Source organism: Seriola lalandi, unplaced genomic scaffold (genome assembly GCF_002814215.2).
Source record: "Seriola lalandi dorsalis isolate HSWRI2012SDOR001 ecotype SW California unplaced genomic scaffold, Sedor1 jcf7180002054885, whole genome shotgun sequence".
NCBI classification, from domain to species: Eukaryota; Metazoa; Chordata; class Actinopteri; order Carangiformes; family Carangidae; genus Seriola; species Seriola lalandi.
Genome location: NW_019525437.1, coordinates 3430939 through 3451900, shown reverse-complemented (window position 1 = coordinate 3451900; position 20962 = coordinate 3430939). Strand labels below are relative to the sequence as shown.

General features: G+C 39.6%; 1 protein-coding gene across 2 annotated transcripts in view; it reads left to right on the top strand.

Moving 5' to 3' along the window:
• The window catches only part of mast2 (microtubule associated serine/threonine kinase 2), a 176923-nt gene that overhangs the window by 35739 nt on the left and 120222 nt on the right, over positions 1-20962 (top strand). For both annotated transcript variants that reach the window (XM_087180051.1, XM_087180053.1), the window contains exons 2-3: positions 1433-1583; positions 4000-4190. In XM_087180051.1, coding sequence (XP_087036177.1) covers positions 1433-1583; positions 4000-4190 — 342 coding nt within the window. The remainder of the gene's footprint in view (positions 1-1432; positions 1584-3999; positions 4191-20962) is intronic.

The window sequence follows — 20962 nt, the reverse complement described above, 5'->3', positions numbered from 1 at the left end:
TTCTGGTTTTAGAGTAACGGAAGCTTTCACTAAGGCTCTTTCATACGTGCAGCCATCTGGGAGGTGTGTGTGTGTGTTAACGTGGGCCGTCCAGATGTTTCTGGAAAAGTCTTGTCAAACGTTGCTCCTCCAGCAACAGAGGAGAGGAGGATATGAGCCCAGGCAGGCCTTGTTTCCATGGCAATTGCAGATGTTTCCAAAATCGTTTGAACCAGAATCCCACACCCAGACCGTGTGTGTGTGTGTGTGTTGGCTGTGCTGTATTTTCTCTGGAGTGTCTCTTTGGAAAGCTCAGGGATATCAAGGAAGGCCAAAGGAACGTTTTCCTTTATAAGACTGACAAACTGAATTATGAATCAGGCTCCAGTCGCTCTGCAGCTGTTTGGAGGAGAGAGACTGTCATAGCTGAAAGTGTGAGTTAATGACAGAGAGAGCTGAGTGCCTTTTTACACTGCTAACTGCTCTGGTTGCATTCTGTGTAAAACAGGTGTGTGTGTTTGTGTGTAGTTTTCCTATTAGAGTGTGTGTGTGTGTGTTGTGACCATGTGAGAAGGAGATGTGGTGTCAGTGAGTGGTTACCGTTGTGTTTTATGACTTTGTTTTGGCTCTTGGCCCGCTATCACAGTCTCACTGCACTGATTTTTCTGCATTACTTGAAACCAGGTTAAGAATATACAGTCCATTTATATTTATACAGTCAGGTCTGACTCCAGTAACATGTCAGTATTCAATCACAATATCAAAAACCTGATTAAAATTAAACTGTAGCAACAAGGTGTCATGCAGTGACTTTTGTCAGTCTGATGATTATTCTTTTGATTAACTAATCAGTCTTTAGGCCTACAAAATGACAGGAAAAATGGAAAATACCTGTCTCATGTTCATAAAATCAGTATTTTGAAATGGCTTGTTTTTCCCAACCAACAGTCGAACACAGAGGGAAGCACCAGATCCTCACAACATGCTCGTTTTAGCATTGATAAGATGATAATAAACAAAAAGCTGTTGATACAGTAAATGCTGAGTCATGTCAGATCATCTTCCTTTTGTCAAATTCTTCTCACATGCTGCTTAATTTCACTGTATCACTTCTGACTTTTGTGAAAAATTTTTTAATGGTTTACCTGACATAAAACTCCATGACTTTGAAAGAAGATGAGCAGCTTGATGGGCAAAAACAAAAGCTAGTTTCTTAACAAATCCCAGGGTTTTATATATTATTATATAGGAAGTTCAGACTTGATGCAACATGAAATCATGGGTAAAGACACTCTTATCAGGTCACCTGTGTGACCTTTCCTTGTTGATTGTTGCTGTTTTTCACTTTGGCAGCTGTTGGTTTTGATGTTGGTTTTGAATTAGGAATTTGAATTAGCTTAAATCTGAACAAAGTCTAATGAGTCTTCTTGTTCTTTTCTCTTCATCCCTTCAGAAGGAGTTTGCTGCTCCCCCTCCTCTCCTCTTCAGGAAGCTGAGTAACCCTGACCTGTCGCCCGCAGCAACCGCTGCTACAAAATCAAAACTGCACCGACAGCTCAGCCAGGACGAGAGCAGGGCACGACGCAGCAGCATGGCCATGACCGGTAACACACACATACACACACACACACACACACACACACACACACACACACACACACACACACACACTGACACACATACATCTACACACATCCTCACACACCTGCACACAGCGCTAGGAAAATAAAAATAAACTGTTATCATCTCATTAAATAATTGTATCATGACAAATTTGTCAAATAAATAAAATATTGTAACTCCCAGTTTTCATCTTTAAATAAGACTTTATTGTCCAAGAGGGAAATCTGCCTTGGATACAGTGCTGCTGCTGTACAGCACCAAATAATTCAACAGTTGTACACATCAGATCTCTCATAAATACTTAAAATAAATATAATAAATGACTTGATTAAATGTTGAAAATTGGAAAAATTTGGAATATTATGTCAAGTAGATGATTTCGTTTAGCAAAAAATATAGAGGCCGTTATAATTCGACAGAAATTTTAAATATTTATTCCTATAACATTACAACTATGTCAATATATTTCAGCCTTTCATGTAATATTGAGTCATTATGATTTTTTTCTCATGAAACTATGATTGTGGTCTTTTAGTAGCATGATTTCATTTTGATTACAACTTTATTCTGTTTAAAAAACACTTTTCTCATCAAATATTATAAATTTCTTCTGGAAATCTTCACATTTTTCCCCCTCAGTGACCCTAATTCACAGTTCTGTATAAACTGCTCAAAGAAATTAAGGGAACAATTAATCATCACAGTATAACAACAAGTCACTTAAAGTTCAGGGATATCAACTGAACCATTTAAGAAGCACAAGTGATTGTGAATTAATTTCACCTGCTTTGGTGCAAATGAAAGTGACAACAGGTGCAATGGAGAGGCAAAAGCAAGACAAACCTCAAAAACCGTAAAATCCCTGGCAGGACCGTTCCTGCTCCTTTGTGCAAGGAGGAAAGGGAGGAGCACTGCCAGAGCCCTACAAAATGACCTCCAGCAGGCTACTGGTGTGTATGTTTCTGACCAAACTGTCAGACACAGACTCCATGAGGGTGGCATGAGGGCCTGACGTCCTCTAGTGGGACCTGTGATCACAGCCCAGCACCCTGCAGCTAGATTGGCGTTCGCCAGAGAACACCAGAATTGTCAGGTCCGCCATTGGTGCCCCGTTCTCTTCACAGATGAGAGCCGGTTCACACTGAGCACATGTGAGAGACAGGCGTGAAAGAGTCTGGAGACGCCGTGGTGAACGTTATGCTGCCTATAACATCATCCAGCATGGGGAGGTATGGTGCCACGCTGGTGCAGTGGGCCCTGAGTTCCTCCTGGTGCAGGACAATGCCTGGCCTCATGTGGCCGGAGTGTGTAGGCAGTTACTGGATGACGAAGGCATTGACCTAAATCCAATTGAGGACCTATGGGACGTTATGTATCGGTGCATGTGAGGCCAAGTACCGCCACAGACAGGAGCTCACTGATGCCCTGATCCAGGTGTGTTAGGAGATCCACAGGACACCATCTGCCAACTAATCAGGAGCATGCCCAGACGTTGTTGGTTGTGCATACAGGTGCGCGGGGGCCATACACACTATTGAGTCACATTATGAGTTGATTGTGATTTCAATTTCTCACTTTGACTTTGGATGTGATTGTTAATCCAGACCTCAGTGGGTTGATGATTTTGGTTTCCATTGACTGTTGTTACGTCATTTTGTTCTCAACAAATTATACAATGTACATAATTAATGATTTTCAACTTGAATAATTTGTTCATCAAGATCTGATGTGTGATTTAAGTGTTCCCTAAATTTTCTTTGAGCAGTGTATTTGATTTACTAGGAAGTTACAGCTCTAAAATTTGCAGCTTCTCTTTGGCTTCAAACACAATGAGTTGCGTTCAGATGAAGCTTCAGGGCGGCAGGTCACAGCAGTCAGCAGTTGATTTGATCCTCCCCCTTTTGAACAATTCACACCCTCAGTTTAAATTGTGTTAAGCTTTATTCACGATGTTACCTGATGTCATCCTGTGATTCAGGGTAACTGTCCATATTCTTAATCCTGTGCCAATCTGACATGTTTTTAATCTGTAAAGTGAAAATTCCACCTCAGATTAACTACCATATTTCACCAAACACAGGTCATGTGATAATATTAATCCCCTGTGAAACAGCAGCTCAGTTGTATTTTTCTTTTTCATAAAGGCTGGTTAGTTCTTTGTGTTTCTTTTGTGTGTTGGGTTGAGGAGTATGACAGATGCAGTGGGAGTGATGAATGTGAGCTACTGTTAAGTTTGAGCCACTTTGAATTTCACTCAGTTTTTCAGGGTGGAGAGGCATCATGTCTGAATCAGAAACGGGTGATTCTGGTCCAGTGTGAACAGAACCGAACACGGTGTGTCCATGTGTAACAAAGCAGCAGGTTGGCTGAGTCATTCTCTCCTCCCTCCCTCCACAGGTAAGCAGCTGCTGCCTCTGTCCAGCAGTCTGCACGCCGGGGTGAGTCAGCTGGCCTGGCAGGGGCCCTCTGGAGGCTTCGGAGCGCTCGGGGCCATCGGGGGAGTATCTGCAGGAGGAGGAGAGGTCAACAACCTGGTCCGTATGAGGAGCCAGGCCCTGGGACAGTCTGCTCCATCACTCACCGGACTGGTCAGTACACAAGCCCAACACACACACACACACACACACACACAGACTGCAAAACTCCTCATAATCTTAACAAGTACCTTCCTCTCAGATTCAGATTTGAAGACTTTGAAGACTCTTAAATTAAGATTTTTGGGATGTGATAGTTGTATTTGTCATCATGGGCTGTATGTCATCCTGCTCAGGATCACATTTTACAAAACTATGGATGCATAATCGAATCAGATTAGCAAGAATCAGCTTGAAGCTCTACATCTGCCGGCACGATTCGACAAGAATTAGTCTTAGATGTGATTTTGCTGTTGTGACAGTCTTTAATGTCGACTCACTGTGAATCTGTCCTGCTCCATATGGATCCTGTCTGTTAGAGTGAACCTCTGCCAGCTGAATGCAGGGGGGGGGGCAGACTGAGGATGACTCAGACTTTTACAGCCACACACACACACACACACACACACACACACACACACACACACACACACAGCAGCATTTAACATCCATAGAAACACTTATGAAGCAGAAATGACAGTCGGTGTGATGTGTGCGTGTTTGCTCGATTGTATAATGGGCCAAAATGCAGCACAGTGCAGTGCTGACCCCACATGACTGCACTGTAGATGAATACTGCTGCAGTATGATTGTGTGTGTGTGTGCAGATCTGTGTGTTTGTGTGTATGCTCTACTCTGTCTCCTGCTGGTTGTAGAGGGGATTACAAAGGGAATCTTCCTCTGCTCCAACCTCATTTATTCACTATGACAAAAAACTAAACATGTGATTTTTACAATTTTGGAGAGTATGAAGGTTATTTCTCTCTCTCTCTTTCTGGAACAGTTTCTATATGTTCTTATTTTGGTGTTACAGTCTCAGAGCTGCAATTTATCATGTTTTTATTCTCAGTTAATCTGTTGATCGTCGCTCACTGGATTTATTGTTTAGTTTATAAATTATGTCAGATGTCTGGAAACTCGTCAACATGTTGTTTCATTTCAGTTGTGCTGGACCCACAAATTTCAAGTATAATTAGTTTAATTGTAATGAGATGTGTTGCATTCAGTAATCCTTAATTGCATCCATTTGCATCATCCAGAGCTTGCTGGAAATCGTGATGCCAAACACTTAAATCATCTTCCTCCCAAATGGAAATAAGACAGATAAGAAGATTAATTTGCTTTTCCTATTTTCACCCTGCACAGACTTTCAATCATCAACATGTGGACAAACAGGCAAAAAACATAGGGACCACTGTTTTGAGTGGCCTAACTAATTACAAATGACAGCATAAAGTGGGATCTAAAAGCCCTCACTTCAATGGGCTATATAACTTTGCCATTAACATGTAAAATATGGGGACTGAAAACCAAGTTAAACCATTCTTTTGTTAATATATATATATATATATATATATATATATATACTTTATTTCATCAGGAAGCCACATTGAGAACAAGTTCTCATTTACAAGTGAGCCCTGAGTACAGAAAAATATATAGATAACAAAAAAAATATTAATAGATTTGATGATTTAAATATATATTCAGATATGTATTCATGCAAACAAGGTTAGAAGTGTTAAGAAATGAAAAAGACAAAATAAAACGATCAATCAAAAGAAATTAACTACATTAGATCCTGGTTAGAACTCACCTGCTGAGGCCTGATCAGGTTCAGAAGAACTAAAAACTTATCTGGATTATCTGATACGAAGCTGTGACACCACAGTCAAGAGCTGCCACCAGATGGCAGCTGTGTATAATGCGAAGAGCATCACCAAGTGCTTTGTCTCATCTCTGCTGTGTGCTATGAATGTAGGATATGGACAACCTGTCATCTTTTATCTCACAGTTTACTCACATATAATCAAACTCACATGTTGAATGTTTCCGATGTTCCTCCATCGTCAGGTTCCTTTTTCATAAACTCTATAAAACACATAGAAATGAGCTGAATGTTCAGCACATACAGTCCATAAATATTGTGCCATCTTTTCTTTATGTTGCTGTGGTGGGGCTGGTTGAAGGACCACCGTCTGCAGTGAGCATCAGGAAGCTAAAATGAATTGTGTCTGTAGTTTATTTTGGCTCGTTTGAATGACTTCATAATGATCGCTGGATGCAGCCAGCAGGAAATTGTAGCCTGGATTTCAGATGGAAAATCTGATCTGCAGAGTTATTCTAGTTGAGAAAATAATCGTAGGTTATTATGTTTCTCAAGGGTAAGTTTATTAATGTTTTCCTTTTCGTTGGCAGACTCTCCTCCTCCTCCTCCTCTCTCCTGTTCACTGTTACTGTCTCTGTCTCTCTGACCCTGTTTCAGTCGCTCCCACTCTGCCTCTCAATAAACAGCAGCTCCTGCACAGCGTATTCCTCAGGGTCACGGCTGTCAGAGTTTTTATATTACAGGGCTTAAAGCTCCATCTCATGGTTTGAATTGACTTACATTAGGATTTAGGAAGAACACCTGAGCCCCTCTGACTCACTTGTCATGTTTTTCACCAGTCTCTGCTTTTCTTCTCAGCTTTTTTGTCATATTTTATGAAAAGTAAGATTAGATTTTAGAAAGGGAGATTCCTATAGGGTCTGGTATTTTATTTTCAGATTTTTCTTGTAGCATTTTTTTTGCATTTTCAAACTTAATTGTCCTCTATTTGTCACAGCATAACTTTCTACATGGCTGCTTTGACTTTTTTTTTTTTTGTGTTTTCCTAATGTTGACCAGGGATTCTGTGTGTTAGCGACAGTGACAGTAATGTTACATGTTCATAGTATAGTTAGATTATATGAAGTGAGTGCTTTTGTCCACTTTCTTAAATGTCCACTTTATTAGGTACAGTCTACTGTACACTTATAATGTCCACCATCACAACCACCATCAACTTCTTCATCACAGTCAGCAGATGTACTGATCTTAATTCAGGCTTTTATTGAACATTTGTACCTAAAGTTGTGTAGTAACCCCTGTGTTTGTAGCCAGTTTACTCAAATATTGCTAAGCAGTCATAACAATCACAATCACAATCACTCAGCTGCCGTTAACATGACATCACTTATAAAACCTCTTTAATGCTGCTGTAACAGGAGGATTAGTCTTTAAGAATGTATTTGTCCCCTTGGTGTTGGAATTAAAAAGAGTGCAGGGCCTCACAGGATGTTAATGGAGGGAGAATGTCCTCCCTCGGGGTGTGTATGTGTGTGTTGTTAACACCTGTGTTGTTGATGTGTCCCTGTGTGTGTTATTAAGCGAAATGAATGGATCTCATGGAGTATGTGTGTGTTGGGGAAAACATTTGTGGACGTCCAGATGGTGTTTACCTCTTGACTAATGGACGAGGGTCTGCTCACGCCTGCTCTCCCTCTCTTTGACACTTCTGTTTAAGTGCATGTGTGTATGTGTTTTCTGAGGGTAACGGCCAACCATTGCCTGGTAACCCCTGCAAGTGCCAGGTGGTGTGTGTGTGTGTGTGTGTGTGTGTGTGTGTGTGTGTGTGTGCTCACTTTTGTGTTTCCTGTAAAATTGCTAAGTGCTCTGCACCTGGAAAGAATACGGACACACAGTGAAAGAACATGATCTTTTTTATCTTGCGTCTCTTTGAGATTCGGTTCTTTCAATGAGCAGCTTCATTCAGTGAAGGAGTGAAACTTTACAATAACACACAATCAGATTAGCATGTTATTAGCATTTGTTTTGGAGGGAAAAAAGAAATGAAAGACTGCGTTGGAAGGAGAGTACAGGGCTGAACATGAAAGTGGAGAGCTGCTGTATTATTGCAGTCCTGTTTTTTGGCTCATCGTCATTAAAAACGGTGAGGCAGATACATGAGAGTACAACACAACCAGTTCAGGTAAATAAAACAAGCCCTCTCTCGGCTCGGTGTTTATCTGTTTACCTCTCTACTTATATTGACCCTGTGCCATCCGCTGACAGACAGTAAACACTCCCCGTCCAGAGAGCAGCAGTGGTTCACCCACTGTTGTCACATTAAAGGAATGGTTTTCTATTTTAGAAACAGGTTTTTTGTTTTCTTTCTGAGATGAGAAGATTCAATATTTATCGTGAAGACTGACCTTTATCACACAGGAATTAATACATTGTTTTAGTTGAGTTAATTTCTTCATTTAATAGGGACGATGGAGTTTAACATAGTTCCAATAGAAAGCATGAAACTGATGAGTTGATAGCTGTTGCTAATTTTCAACTCTTGTCCCTAGTTGGGCTTTTACATGTGCAGTGTAATTAAAATAGTCATTATCATAAAACCACCACACTCTACAGATCTGAAAGTAGAGTAAAATACTATATTGAAATGCTTTGATTGTGATGTAGTCTAAGAAGAGACGAAAACAAAAACAAACAGGAAAAACATTTGATAATATCAAACAATTAACTAAAAATATACAGATGTTCAGTCCAAAATGAGACAACAGCAAAACAAGCAGTGTATATTTGTGTATATTTTATTTGTTCTACCCTTTTTTAACTCATTTCTCTTTTGCATAAGTATTATCCATGTGAAAAATTGGATTCCCAACAACTACAAGCAGGACATGTAACGATGTCTTTGTATTCGTTTGAGACCTTGTTATTTGTTTATTTTACATCTTTTCCCACTTTATTCGTCAGTGTCATAGATGTTGAATCTTGTTGAACCTCTCGGCTGCTTTCATCCTAGAGATGTGAGACAAACTGTCCTCTGTAAGATGCTCATCAGTTCAAACAGAGAGATAAATGAAACCTGGAGTAAACAGAGCTGTGTTGAGACATCCAGCTCTTTGTGAAGTACACTGTGTGTGTGTGTGTGTGTGTGTGGGTGTGGGTGGGTGTGTGTGTGTGTGCGTGTGTGCGTGCGCGTGCGCGTGTACAGACGTCAGGCCTCAGTGACCTCATTCTCCTACATGCTGGTGTGTCAGAACTGCTGGGGAACAGGCTGACGCAGCTCCTGCTTAAATATACATGAGAACATGTTGAATAATTACTGCGTCCTATACCATGTCTCCTCCGCCGTGACTTACAGAGACGGTGACGGCCGGTTTAACGGCTCGGCTTGCACCTTTGATTTTGAAATCAGAACTGATCAGTACTGATCTACTGAAAGTCAGTTCTAGTCCAGGTCTGTTTGTTGTTGACAGTTGGGATAAAAAATGAACTTGTGTGTGATAATTGAAGAATATGAAGCCATAAAGGAAACAGAAAGACGGCGAAGGCACAAGCCCAAGTTAGAGTTTACACTCTGTGTTGTTCAGGTAGCTTCATCAAAAGCTTGACCCAAATTCAGACTTTTATTCTACCGTTTATTTGCTTTGAGTCAGTGTTAGTTGTTGCTCTTTGTTATCTGTTTTTGTTTTGGTCTCCTGTCACAATTAGTGTCTTCACAGAATTTTGTGTGACATTACACTCTCTGTTATTGTATGTTATTAAGTTTGCACAACATTTTTACGTTTCTCTGTAGAATTTAAAAAAAGAAATTGAAACCGGGATGAAGCATCACATACAGTAGTTTTTTGTTAGTGATTTTCTGCAAATAAAAACATACAACAGCAAAATGTGATGCTAAAATCCTTTAAAAATCCTTCACAAAGTGTTTTTAAGCTCCTGGTTTCATTTAACACCAATGTCAATCTAATTGTTTCTTTACTTGTTTTCTAAATGGAAATCAATTATTAAGAAAAATAAGAGAAAATGCAAAAGCCATCTTAGTGGCAAACAGCAAAATTAGTGAGTTACTGATACTAGATTGATGATCTGGTCACATGTATTCCAATTTATTTACAAAAAAGTAGTTGATGGAAAATTTGATTTCCGTTGTTTTATGTTCATGTAAAGGTTATGGAACAGTGCTTGTGCTTGCAGATGCCTCCTTGTGGTGTTTGATGTACACAGCAGCTGCTGTTTTCTATAGTTAAAATGCACATCATCTAAAGACGAAGCTGTAGCCCTAACACGGTGCTGCACTATTGTTAACTCCGGAGCAAATGATCCAAATGAAACCAGTAAACAATGTACAGGTTTCATTCTGACTGCAGGATTTCTCCTGGTGAAACAAACAGCAGCCGCAGCTTGACTGTAAAGTGCTCTGAGGGTAGAAACTGTGCTGATGACTCATGTTGAAGGTTGGACTCTCAGAGGAGATGCTGAACAGAAAGAAAGTATGTGTGTGTTTCTGTGTGTATTTGTGTCTGATCTGCTCAGTTTCTGTCCCCCTTGTCTATCTACATGATGTCTGTCCTGCTTATTTTCACATTTACTACACACACACACACACACACACACACACACACACACACACACACACACACACACACACACACACCTCTTCATCTTGCTGCAGGCTGTCAGTTGTCCTTGTCATCAGCATGATTCATTGCTCAAGGAGGAAACTGTTCTGTTCTGACTTCACCTGCTGAGAGACAGCAGGACACACATGCTTGTCCCCCTTCACCACACACACACACACACACACGCACACACGCACACACGCACACACGCACACGCACACACACACACAAACACACACATATTGGACAAATGCACACACACTCATCATTTACCTCACATTCATCAGAATAGTACCTACTGTTTATTGTTTAATGTTTTACTGTTCATCTGAATGTGAATTTGGGTACTGAAGCCGGAATTACATCAACTTTTTTTTGAGGAACATTATTTTCTACAAAATCTTATATTTTTATTTATATTTATATATGTGTAGGATTTAGAGACATCTAGTGGTGAGGTTACAGATTTAAACCAATTCAATCCCCTGCTCTCACCCTTGGAGAACCTACGATTGCCTTCAGGTAACATAAAAAACATGAAAGCTTGGTTTGTCCCTTCTGGGCTGCTGTAGAAACATGGCGACACAACATGGCAGGCACCCGATCCCTTTGTAGATATGAAGGGCTCTAACTAACAAAAACACAATGATTATTAGTTTCAGGTGATTATACACTAATGAAAAACATAATTATGAATATTAAATTCCATTTCTTTCAGTAGATGCCCCCTAAATCCTACATGTTCTCAAATGGTGTCTTATCCCAAGCAGTTAAAAATTAAGGTCGCCATCTGGAGTTTGTGTAGTTGAAGTTTGGGAAACATTTACTAGATAACTGCTCATTATCTCTTTTTTTTGCCACAAAACCAACAGAAAAAAAAAAATCTTTGATAATAATGTGAGTAGGGATTGACTGATGTTTTTTTCAGGGCCGATACAGATTATCGCTAAACAAGGTGACCGATAACCGATATTTGAATCCGATATGCCAACACAAAACTACTGCTGTATAAGGACAATCACTGTGGCGTCCAGGTGTTTATATTATGTTGTCCACCCCATTTATATCAGTGAGAGTAGGCTAGATAACAGAAACACCTCTGTATAATGTAACACAGCTACACACACTACATCCTCCATGATGATCATGCAGTTGATACTGTCATACTGTCTACAACTATTTTAATACAAACTGAACATTGTAACCTTCATGAAGGAGGATTTACTGCAGGACTGTTGTATCACTCTACATCAGTTTTAGCTTGATGTTCCTAATAAACTGACAATTGAGTGTATATTAGGTGTATGCACAGGCTGCAAATAGCCTGACTGGAATGAATTGGTTGATTTCCATGTTCTCACCTGTGAACTGATTCACCTGGCTGCCTAAAGCTGCTCTTTAATTTAATTTGTCATATATTATTATCATAACCACCATATAATATGTTTTCCCCTTCCCCTCCCCTTTTTAAAATGTAACACGTTTACTCAGAGTACTTAACTGACCTACTTTGTACTTTTATCTGAGAACATTTTACACAGTGATTTACTTCTACTGTAGTAAAATATCTTCTCAGTAACAGTTAGTGAGTGTTTGTGACGTGCTGCAGTCACTGTAGTGTCTCATGCTTCCTCTTCTTCATCACAGTGACTAACCACCTGCTGTACATTTAAACTTACACTAGTTGTGCTCCAGCACCCAGAGCTCTCTGCTCCTTTTAGTGACTTTCACTAACTCAGCAGTTGTTGACACGCTGTTCACATCAGCTAGTTACTTTAGCTTAGCAGTTAGCGCTAGCTTCTCTCTCTCTTGCTCGGTGTGTCTTGGACCAACAGATGAACTTGTTCATCAGAGTGTGGTGTTGTTGTAGCTTCAGTGTGGAGGATTGTGATGCTTATTACATCTTCAACGATGTCTGCTCTTACCTTTGACACACGGCTCCGTTTGTTAACCAAAGCCAGAGCTGCTCTAGGCCGTGTGCGTCTGTGTACACGGCAGCCTTCAGTGTGATAAGCTATTACTTGTGACTTGTAACCAATCAGATCGTGCTGTGGGCGAGTCTTTGCTTCAGACCACAGAATGCTGATTACAAACCAGAGACAAGCGGCTACACCAGAGCCAAAGTAGCGCATTTTAAAATGTATTTATCGGTAATCGGTTTAAAAAAAATACAGATACCGATAATCGGAAAATGCAGAATTTCACCACCTAAATGTTACTTTGTACATCTTAAATCTACTATTCTTAAACAAGGTTCCTAAGATGAAGCCTGATCTTAGCTTAATAGCCCCTATAAAAAACAGAGTAACACAGCCTTTATTTTGTATTATTATTATATTGTAAAATAGTTTTTCCCTGGGAATATACAAACCACTGATCAAGTCATTTGTAATGAAATGAGTTCATTTCAGTCAGAGCCAGATTGTTCATATCATAGTACAGCCTGCAGACATGTCTCGTAAAAGAACATAGTTTAGCTTCCTCTGTCCTTCATGCTCAGATTAAGGTAGACAGTATGTGTGTCATATTCAGTTTTCCCATATGGATGAGACGTTCCATGCATTCCCCTTTCTTGTTTAATCTCCTTAGTCTTGAGACAAGGCTTCAAAAGATTTTACCAAACATTAATATACTTATACTTAAAATTACCTGATACAGGCATGTGTAGCAGCCAAGCCGCCTTCCCTTTCATGCTCACTTTCATAGTCGTCTTCGGCACGCTTTATTTCTGTATTTCAATTTCTTTTTATCCCTGTATTGTTGCTGCCATTTTCCTTCTTCCCATTCTGGCTCTGGTGTCTTCTCACTGTCTTCACTTCACTCTCTCTTTTCCTTCAGTTCTCTCTTCTTTCATCTCTTGATCCTCTTTAAGTTGAGAAGGAGAGGCTTAAGCTTAAGAGGAGTCACTTAGTGTGTTGGTGGAGGAAAGTACAGAGCCGAGCAGAGCTGGCAGGCGAACAGTAACCGAGGTTCAGGTGAGAGACGAGTCCCGCTCAGCTCGGCTCGGCTCCACACGACTGTAGTGTCCTTGTTTTCAACTTGGACACCGCAGCAGAAAAGAGACCCAGCGGAGACTGTTTTTAGTAAAGAACAACTAAACTTAAGACACAGGCAGTCTTAGAAAATAGTCTCCCTTTGTGAATTTTTAGTGGTATAATCTAGTCTTTGAAATATGAGGAGAAATCACGGAATATCACTCTCATATTACAGTAATATAACAGGGCTATTTTAATGTTATCTTTTAGGAATATCTGGTGTTTGTTCAGAGGCCAACACTAAGGGCAAGGAGACAAGCAGTTTTTATTTCATATATTTTTATTTTAATCTTTATTTTTACCACTAAAGCTTAATTACGATTAAAAATTTCAGTTTCGGGACCAAATAGGCACAAATAACAATGGTGTTACAGAGAAACACACAGAATATGCACCACAATTCAATTAGACAATCATGAATATAATTTCAAAACATGCAGTCATACAAAATCTATAGAAACAACCAAATGGCACCTCAAAGAGCTGTCTGTCTGAAACCATAGAAATAAATGAAAATAATAACACAGTGAGGCTAATGCATCAAGATTCTGTAAATACGCCAAAACCTCAGCAGCTAGAAGATGGAGCAACAAGTACAATTCACACATTTGAACATAAACATACAACTGTGTGTCATCTGCAGAAAAGTGTAGTTGATATTGTAATGATAATGTTACATAATTCAACCTTGACTGCTAAACCTCATTTTGTCACATCAACTGTCTCAGTATGATTTCCTTGTCACAATCTCTTCTATGTCACTTTCTGAATAAAATGTTATATCACCAATAAAAAAAGAAAGAAAGAAAGAAAATATTCACAAAAAACAAAACAAACTAATGTTGCACAGAAGGAGCTTGTGTAAAGGAAATATAAGAGCACCCAGAAAGCTTCCCTAACAAAACTTTAGTTTTAACTTTAGACTATGCACAACGCTCAATTTGTTTGTAAAAAATTATGAAATAGGCACAACACAGTGACACATTGACAGCGGAGCCATGATACTTTTGAAACACACACGAGTGAAAGTGTGCAGGGTTTTGTTTTGTTTCACTGTCAGATGTGAAGGGCAGAGAGGCCGGGAGGGTTACAGGTTCGCCTTCCCGTCTCACACCTCACACCTCAGCAGACAAGAGATTCGACAACTCCAGCAGAGCGTCCCGTGATGAGATGGAAAATATTATGCAGAAGGAGGGATGAGGGGGAAAAGAGCAACGCTGTGATGGACAGAATAAATAAATCAAGCCACAGTGTAATAACAAAACTCACACAAGGGGGTAGAGGAGGCGAGAGATGGGAGGAGGGAGACAGATGAATTAGAGATAGAGGTGAAGTGAGGAGCCCTGTCTGGCCTTGTGCACCTGCTGTCTCCTCTGTCAGAGGAAGGACGCAGAAGTAAAGAGACATTCACTGATAATGGAGGCCCAAACACGTCAGATTAATATTTTTTCTTGCATATCTTAAACTGTGAAGCAGTTTATGCAAGCATTTTCTTTTTTTTCTCTTTTTATTCGCCCTTTTGCTTATATAATTTAATCTACTGCATCATTTCTTAAATATACTGTATTGGCACAAATATAAAATGACCCTGATAATAAGACAGAAAAGAAACAATTAATCCATCGGAAAGTTTCCATGAAATACTCCCATTAAAGAAGAGCATGAATGCATCATTTGTGTAGCTCGTCAAAAAAGGAGCAGAAGAAGTTCAGTTAATTCATTCACATTGAGACTCGTTTTAACTACAAACATGTTTTGTCCGCAGTTACAGGAACAGTCAGAAACTCTTTTAGGGTAAACTGATTACAAACAGATTAATGATAAACCAAACACTGTAAACAGACACAACAACCCATAACCCACAACTCTTGCAACTCAGCACATCTGGTCAATCAGAGCTGGAGCCGGTAAATACCCACGACTAGTGCAGAGTCATTTCAAAAGCCAGATGTTAGAATTTGTTATCTGTTTTTTGACTAGTGTAAAAGGGGCTGTATTCTATTATCAGATAATTCCTTAATTAAAAAAATTGTTAAGGTAAAGTGCCTAAAATCCTGGGTTTGACTAAAGTTTGGTCTGAGCCTGTAAGGGAGAAATCACTGTGACCAGCCATGAGTGTAAAAGGTTCATCTGTAACACTTTACTGCAAATTATTTTCACTTTCAAACTTTTGCCACTAACTTCCAAAGTTGAAGCAGCTATATAGGCTTATTTTCTCTTTTATGATCTTACTTCTAATGTGGTCCTTAATGACAAGATTTAAATGGGCTAATAAATAATTGATGCATGCGACTGGTCTCGCATAATAAAAGCTCTTTATACTCCACACCCGGAGTTTCAGGGGGATTGATTTCATAACAAATACAGAATTCAGCTCGTGCCCTGTTAGCTGTGCAGCCCTCGGGCTCTATCTGCCGCTCCTCTCCCCTCGTTTGTCATCAGCGTAACCTTTACAGTTTTTCCTCACAGTGACAGGCTTTAATTAGGTGAGAATGTGAGGAGTGTGTTCAACATTGCAGAGGTCTGCGAGTCACTGGTCAGCTGCTGCTCAACCTGTAATTACCTCCAACCTTCTCTACAAGCTTGGTTAAGTCTCTTAAATCTCTTTTCTTGCTTTTCTTTGTTCAATTTCTCCATCACTTCCTTGTTTTCGTGCTCTGTACTTCATTTAGTCCATCTTCTCTTTTTCTCTTCACACGTTGGGTTTCACCTCCTACCTTATTAGCAGCAAAGGGCTTTTACCCCTGCAGCCAAGCATGAAAAAGTAGAGCTTTGATGGACCTGTGTGTGTGTGTGTGTGTGTGTGTGTGTGTGTGTGTGTGTGTGTGTGTGTGTGTGTGTGTGTGTGTTTGTGTACTACTGAAAATTTTAACCTGACTCCATTTCCAGCCCTGCAGATGTTCCACTCTGCAGTTAATGGAGAGAAGTCAGATGATTTCTCATTGTTTTCTACTTGGTGTATATTTGGCTAATTACCTCCTGCCTGCTCATGACAATCATCCACAGACACACACTCCAAACACACAACCAGAATTAGGTTTACTGGTTCATTTGCCTTCCACTTGATTTTTGACTATGTTGTGTTAATTACCTGCCAATACACACACACAAACACACTCACACACTTGTGCAAAAACTCGCCTCCTGCGGTGAGAGCCAGCATGACTGACTGCAGACAGCAATTAGGGACAGACCATGAAAAATTAAGTGTGTGCATGCGATCAGTGCACATTTGGAATGCACAGAGGGAAAACAAAGCACAACATCAGCCGAGGCTTGGGCAACTCATTCCTCTGAAATAATTAGCCGACATATAAAGAGGTTTTATTTTCAGACTTTTCTGTGTTGGTTTTCCATAGTTGAGAAGAAGCTTGTTTCAAGTAAAAATTAAGTCTTTTTTTTTTACTTTTATTCTTCCCTTTTCACTTATGAAGACGACTGCCATGAATGTAAATGAGAGTGAATGTGTCAGAGGTCTGCTCACAAGAGCACTGGATAATTCCTAGTCATAGATAGAGTCAAAGTCGTCATTAGTTTGTCTGATGTTACAATCAGTATCAGCAGCTAATTATGACTGATAACAAAAAATTAATTAGGATTTGGTTACTGTCAGATCCCTGTTAATGTCTTGAAACTGCACAAAGGTGCACATACCTGTGGGGGCGGGGCTTCAAGGAGAGACGTTGTTTTCATACCATATACTAAATAAAAATGCACGTAGTATCCGTGATGTCACCCATAGGTTTCTGAAGAGTGGTTTTGAAGCTCAGAGTGGTTCGCTCCATCCTTGCCATCTTGCTAGTACCTGACTCTGCTGAACGCCTTATTAATACAAAAATGGGCAAAGAGTAAGGGCGTGTGTTGAGCCGAGATTTCTGTGCATGCAGACCTGTGGCAGGCATACGTTCATCCACCTGTAACTCAAAGCGGCCACGCCCTCAATTTTCCATAACTTTAAGCCTTAATAAAATGTAAACAGGTGAATTATATAAAAATCCATCCCCTGCACAGTTGTCTGAGGGAGGAAATTGGGTATAGAGACCAAAACTTTTATTGTGTGTTTCTGTAAACATGTTTATTTCTGCTTTTAAGTTGGACATTTTAACATGGGAGTCCAGGGGGATTGACTCACTGTTGGAGCCAACCTCAGGTGGCCAGTCGAAGAAATGCAATTTTTGGCTTCATTTTTCAGCCTCAGAGGTTGCCGCTTGGTTCATACAGAATAAAATACAAATATTATTGTGTGTGTAAATGAATGCTGCCATATATTTTGATATTCTTGATTGATTGACTTTATTGTCCACCTCAGTGGAAATTTGGTTTTGCCTTCTCCCAAAGAAAGTACAATAAAAAATACATACAATTCACATATCAGTAATTAATACCAGAAGTGAATCTTAGAAAATAACAAAACAGGTTATTGAATTTATAAAATGATTAGACTTTTAAAACGATAAACTGTTTTCCACTGTCATACATCACAAACCACCTGTTACACAGTTTGTCAGTTCAGCCTCTGACTGAAACAAGCAACATTAGCTGCAGGCTCTTTAAGGCCCTCCTCCCTAAAAGTCCACTGTCTTCTGATTGGCTGAGCTGCATCACCCAGCACCACCTTATCCTCTCACTGGTGTGGAGGTTCTGAAAGCAAACTGCAAAACTAAGTAAGATAAATAATTGGAAATGTCAGGAATGTCTGACATCAGCTCGACATAGAAAGAAAGGTAGAAACGTGGTGTTCAGAGCTTCTCTCTCACAGAGACTTTGCTTTTACATATGTTTACCTCATTATTTAAAACTTTTGCCATGTTTTATATGAACATCTGACATTTTAACTATATAAATATATATATATAAGCCGTTTTCAGTGAGCTAGAAGGAAGTTTGGCTACTCTGGTTACTACCTACCTGTCATTTTCAGGTTGTCACACTAATATTGTTAACAAATAAACAAGATTTTACACACCTTAAATTTTTAAATAGAGACATTTTATTAAACTGCAGAGTATATTTAATATTTTATTTAGACATCTCCATTTTTTCTTTAAAATGCTCCTTTGCTGTTTATGCTATAATTACTTTTTGTCTTGTTGAATTTATGACATTTATACATTTCCACAGAAGATGTTCCCTCAGTTCAACAACAGAGACATGTCCTGCTCACCAATTCCCATTAAAAGCCTTCCAGTGGCTCAGAGAGGATAATCCCTTTATTTCCTGGTACTATTTGGTTTAAAACATTTACAGGAAGTATTACATTTTATTCATGGCATCAAAAAAAAAAAAAGCCAAGTAGAAGCTATTTGAATTAACATGATTGAAAACAGGATTCTGGCTGTTATTTCAATACTGACTTTAATTTGAGAATTTACATGTTTACATTCCGTTGCTCTCTCTTGCCCAAAGAAAATCCTGTTCTCAGACTTAGACTTTTGAAGTGTCTGTACAAAATCTAAAATGAGAAGTGAACCCAGGGAAAAAAAAGTGAGTGAACTTGCTCTAAGCAGTCTATCTTCCTTTCCAAGTTATTTTTCCCTGATTTGTTGTTATGTTGTTGCTATTAGTTAATCCCCCTTTTATCTCTTTTCAGTTTTCATCTCGTTCAGCCTCTCATCCTCCTCCTCTCAGTGCAGTATATTTAATTTGAACCATTGAATTAGCCCATGATGAGGTCGTGTCTGCCTATTTTAAGGTATCAGCCCTCTTAGCTGCCTTCTTACATAGAGCTGAATCAGACCCTCATAAGATAGCCTTGTTTAAATGGACTGAAGGTCTTTCTCCCCCTCCTCCTCCACCGTCGTCTTCGCCGAGTCTTTCTGGTGTTTGCGTGAATATCTGCGTACAAGATGAGACAAGATGACAATTTAATGATGCCTGTGGGGACAGTGATTTATTGCAGCAACAGAAAATAGATTCAGAAAAATGGAATATAAATTAAAAAGCAGAGCTGATGGGATGGATTTTTCTAAACAACACAAGTGAGAGTTAGAGATGTAGAACTTTTTCAGTACAAATGGAAAAGATGACATGTACTGGATCTTTATGCCTGTGTGTGTGTGTGTGTGTGTGTGTGTGTGTGTGTGTGTATGTGTGTGTGTGTGTGTGTGTGTGTCAAGATGCCACAACACGCTCTCATCTTTTCATTCAGTGGAAGATGAGCTGCTGATGGATAGAAACATGCTACAGTTATGAAAATAGAATTCATGTCCATTGAACACAGGGCTAGGGTTAGCTTTCACTACTCATTACTTAATGGAAGGTGAACATAGAGATTCATGCTTATATTTGAAGTTAATGCTGTAAACATGATGCCAGCTACATCAATACATTTATATTAATATGTATAAACAACTTTACCCTTAAAGCTCCATATTTCACACTTTTCCAGTGTTTTATTTGAAGTGTTGATCCATAAGAAGAGATATTTGTGGTTTTAAGAACCAAAAACCATCTCAATGGAGCTCTAGTAACAACAGGTCAGTGAGCGAATCAGAAGAGAGGAGGATCTGAGCCTCTCATCTGATTGGCCTGCAAGGTTTGGATGGCTGGTCCGGGTATGTGGGGCTTGGGGCCGTGCTGAGGGGGCGGTGACTGCTTTGTTGTGACATCACAAAGTTCCAGAAGTCCTGACGGCTGGTTTTAAGGTTCCCTTCTGAATACAGGCTGTGTGCATTTCTCTGTGGACTGAGTGCTTTGATACTTTCACAGTATTAATATAGAACCTAGACCTGCTTTATAATCAAACTACACGTGGATCTACCTTTGTACTATATGGGAATATTGAAACATCCTCAAACCTCCCACATAAGCTTATAAATGTACCAAACATTTCACCAGTGTAACATGCAGTCAGGAAATACTTTTGATTTTCTAAAGAAAAGTCACCAGAATCATGCACATCTGTCCAAAACATCATCACAACACATGCGGTAGTTACTGATCCAGTTCACTGTGGACCAGAAGTGTTGGAACAACAGGATGAGGGACAGTATCTGTCTTACAGCTGTGTTTCTCATGTGGCTGGGAACTTAAAGGATAGGCTCACAGTTTTTCAGCATTATCTTCAGACAATATTTAGGCGTCCATATGAACCCTGAAACAGGTTTCATTTACTCTAATCATTTCCTCTGTTCACACGGACTATGAAACCATTCCTTCCCAAAGCAGTTTTAATATAAGTGATGGGGACAAAATCTATGGTTCTCGTTCCGAGCAAAAATGTGTTCAGAAGTTTATTTGAAGCAGATATGATCTTCCAGTTGTCTGAGTGAATCATATCAAGTTGATCTCTTCCTTATTTAAGTGCAAAATCCTGTCTTTGTGTTACTGTCCTTCCACTGCAGCTCAACAAGGACATGCTAAAACCTTTTTCAGTAATCCTATGGCACATATTGTTTTAAGACACAAACACACAAAGATGGACATAAATCACATCAGTTTTTAGCCTTACACACACACACACACACACAC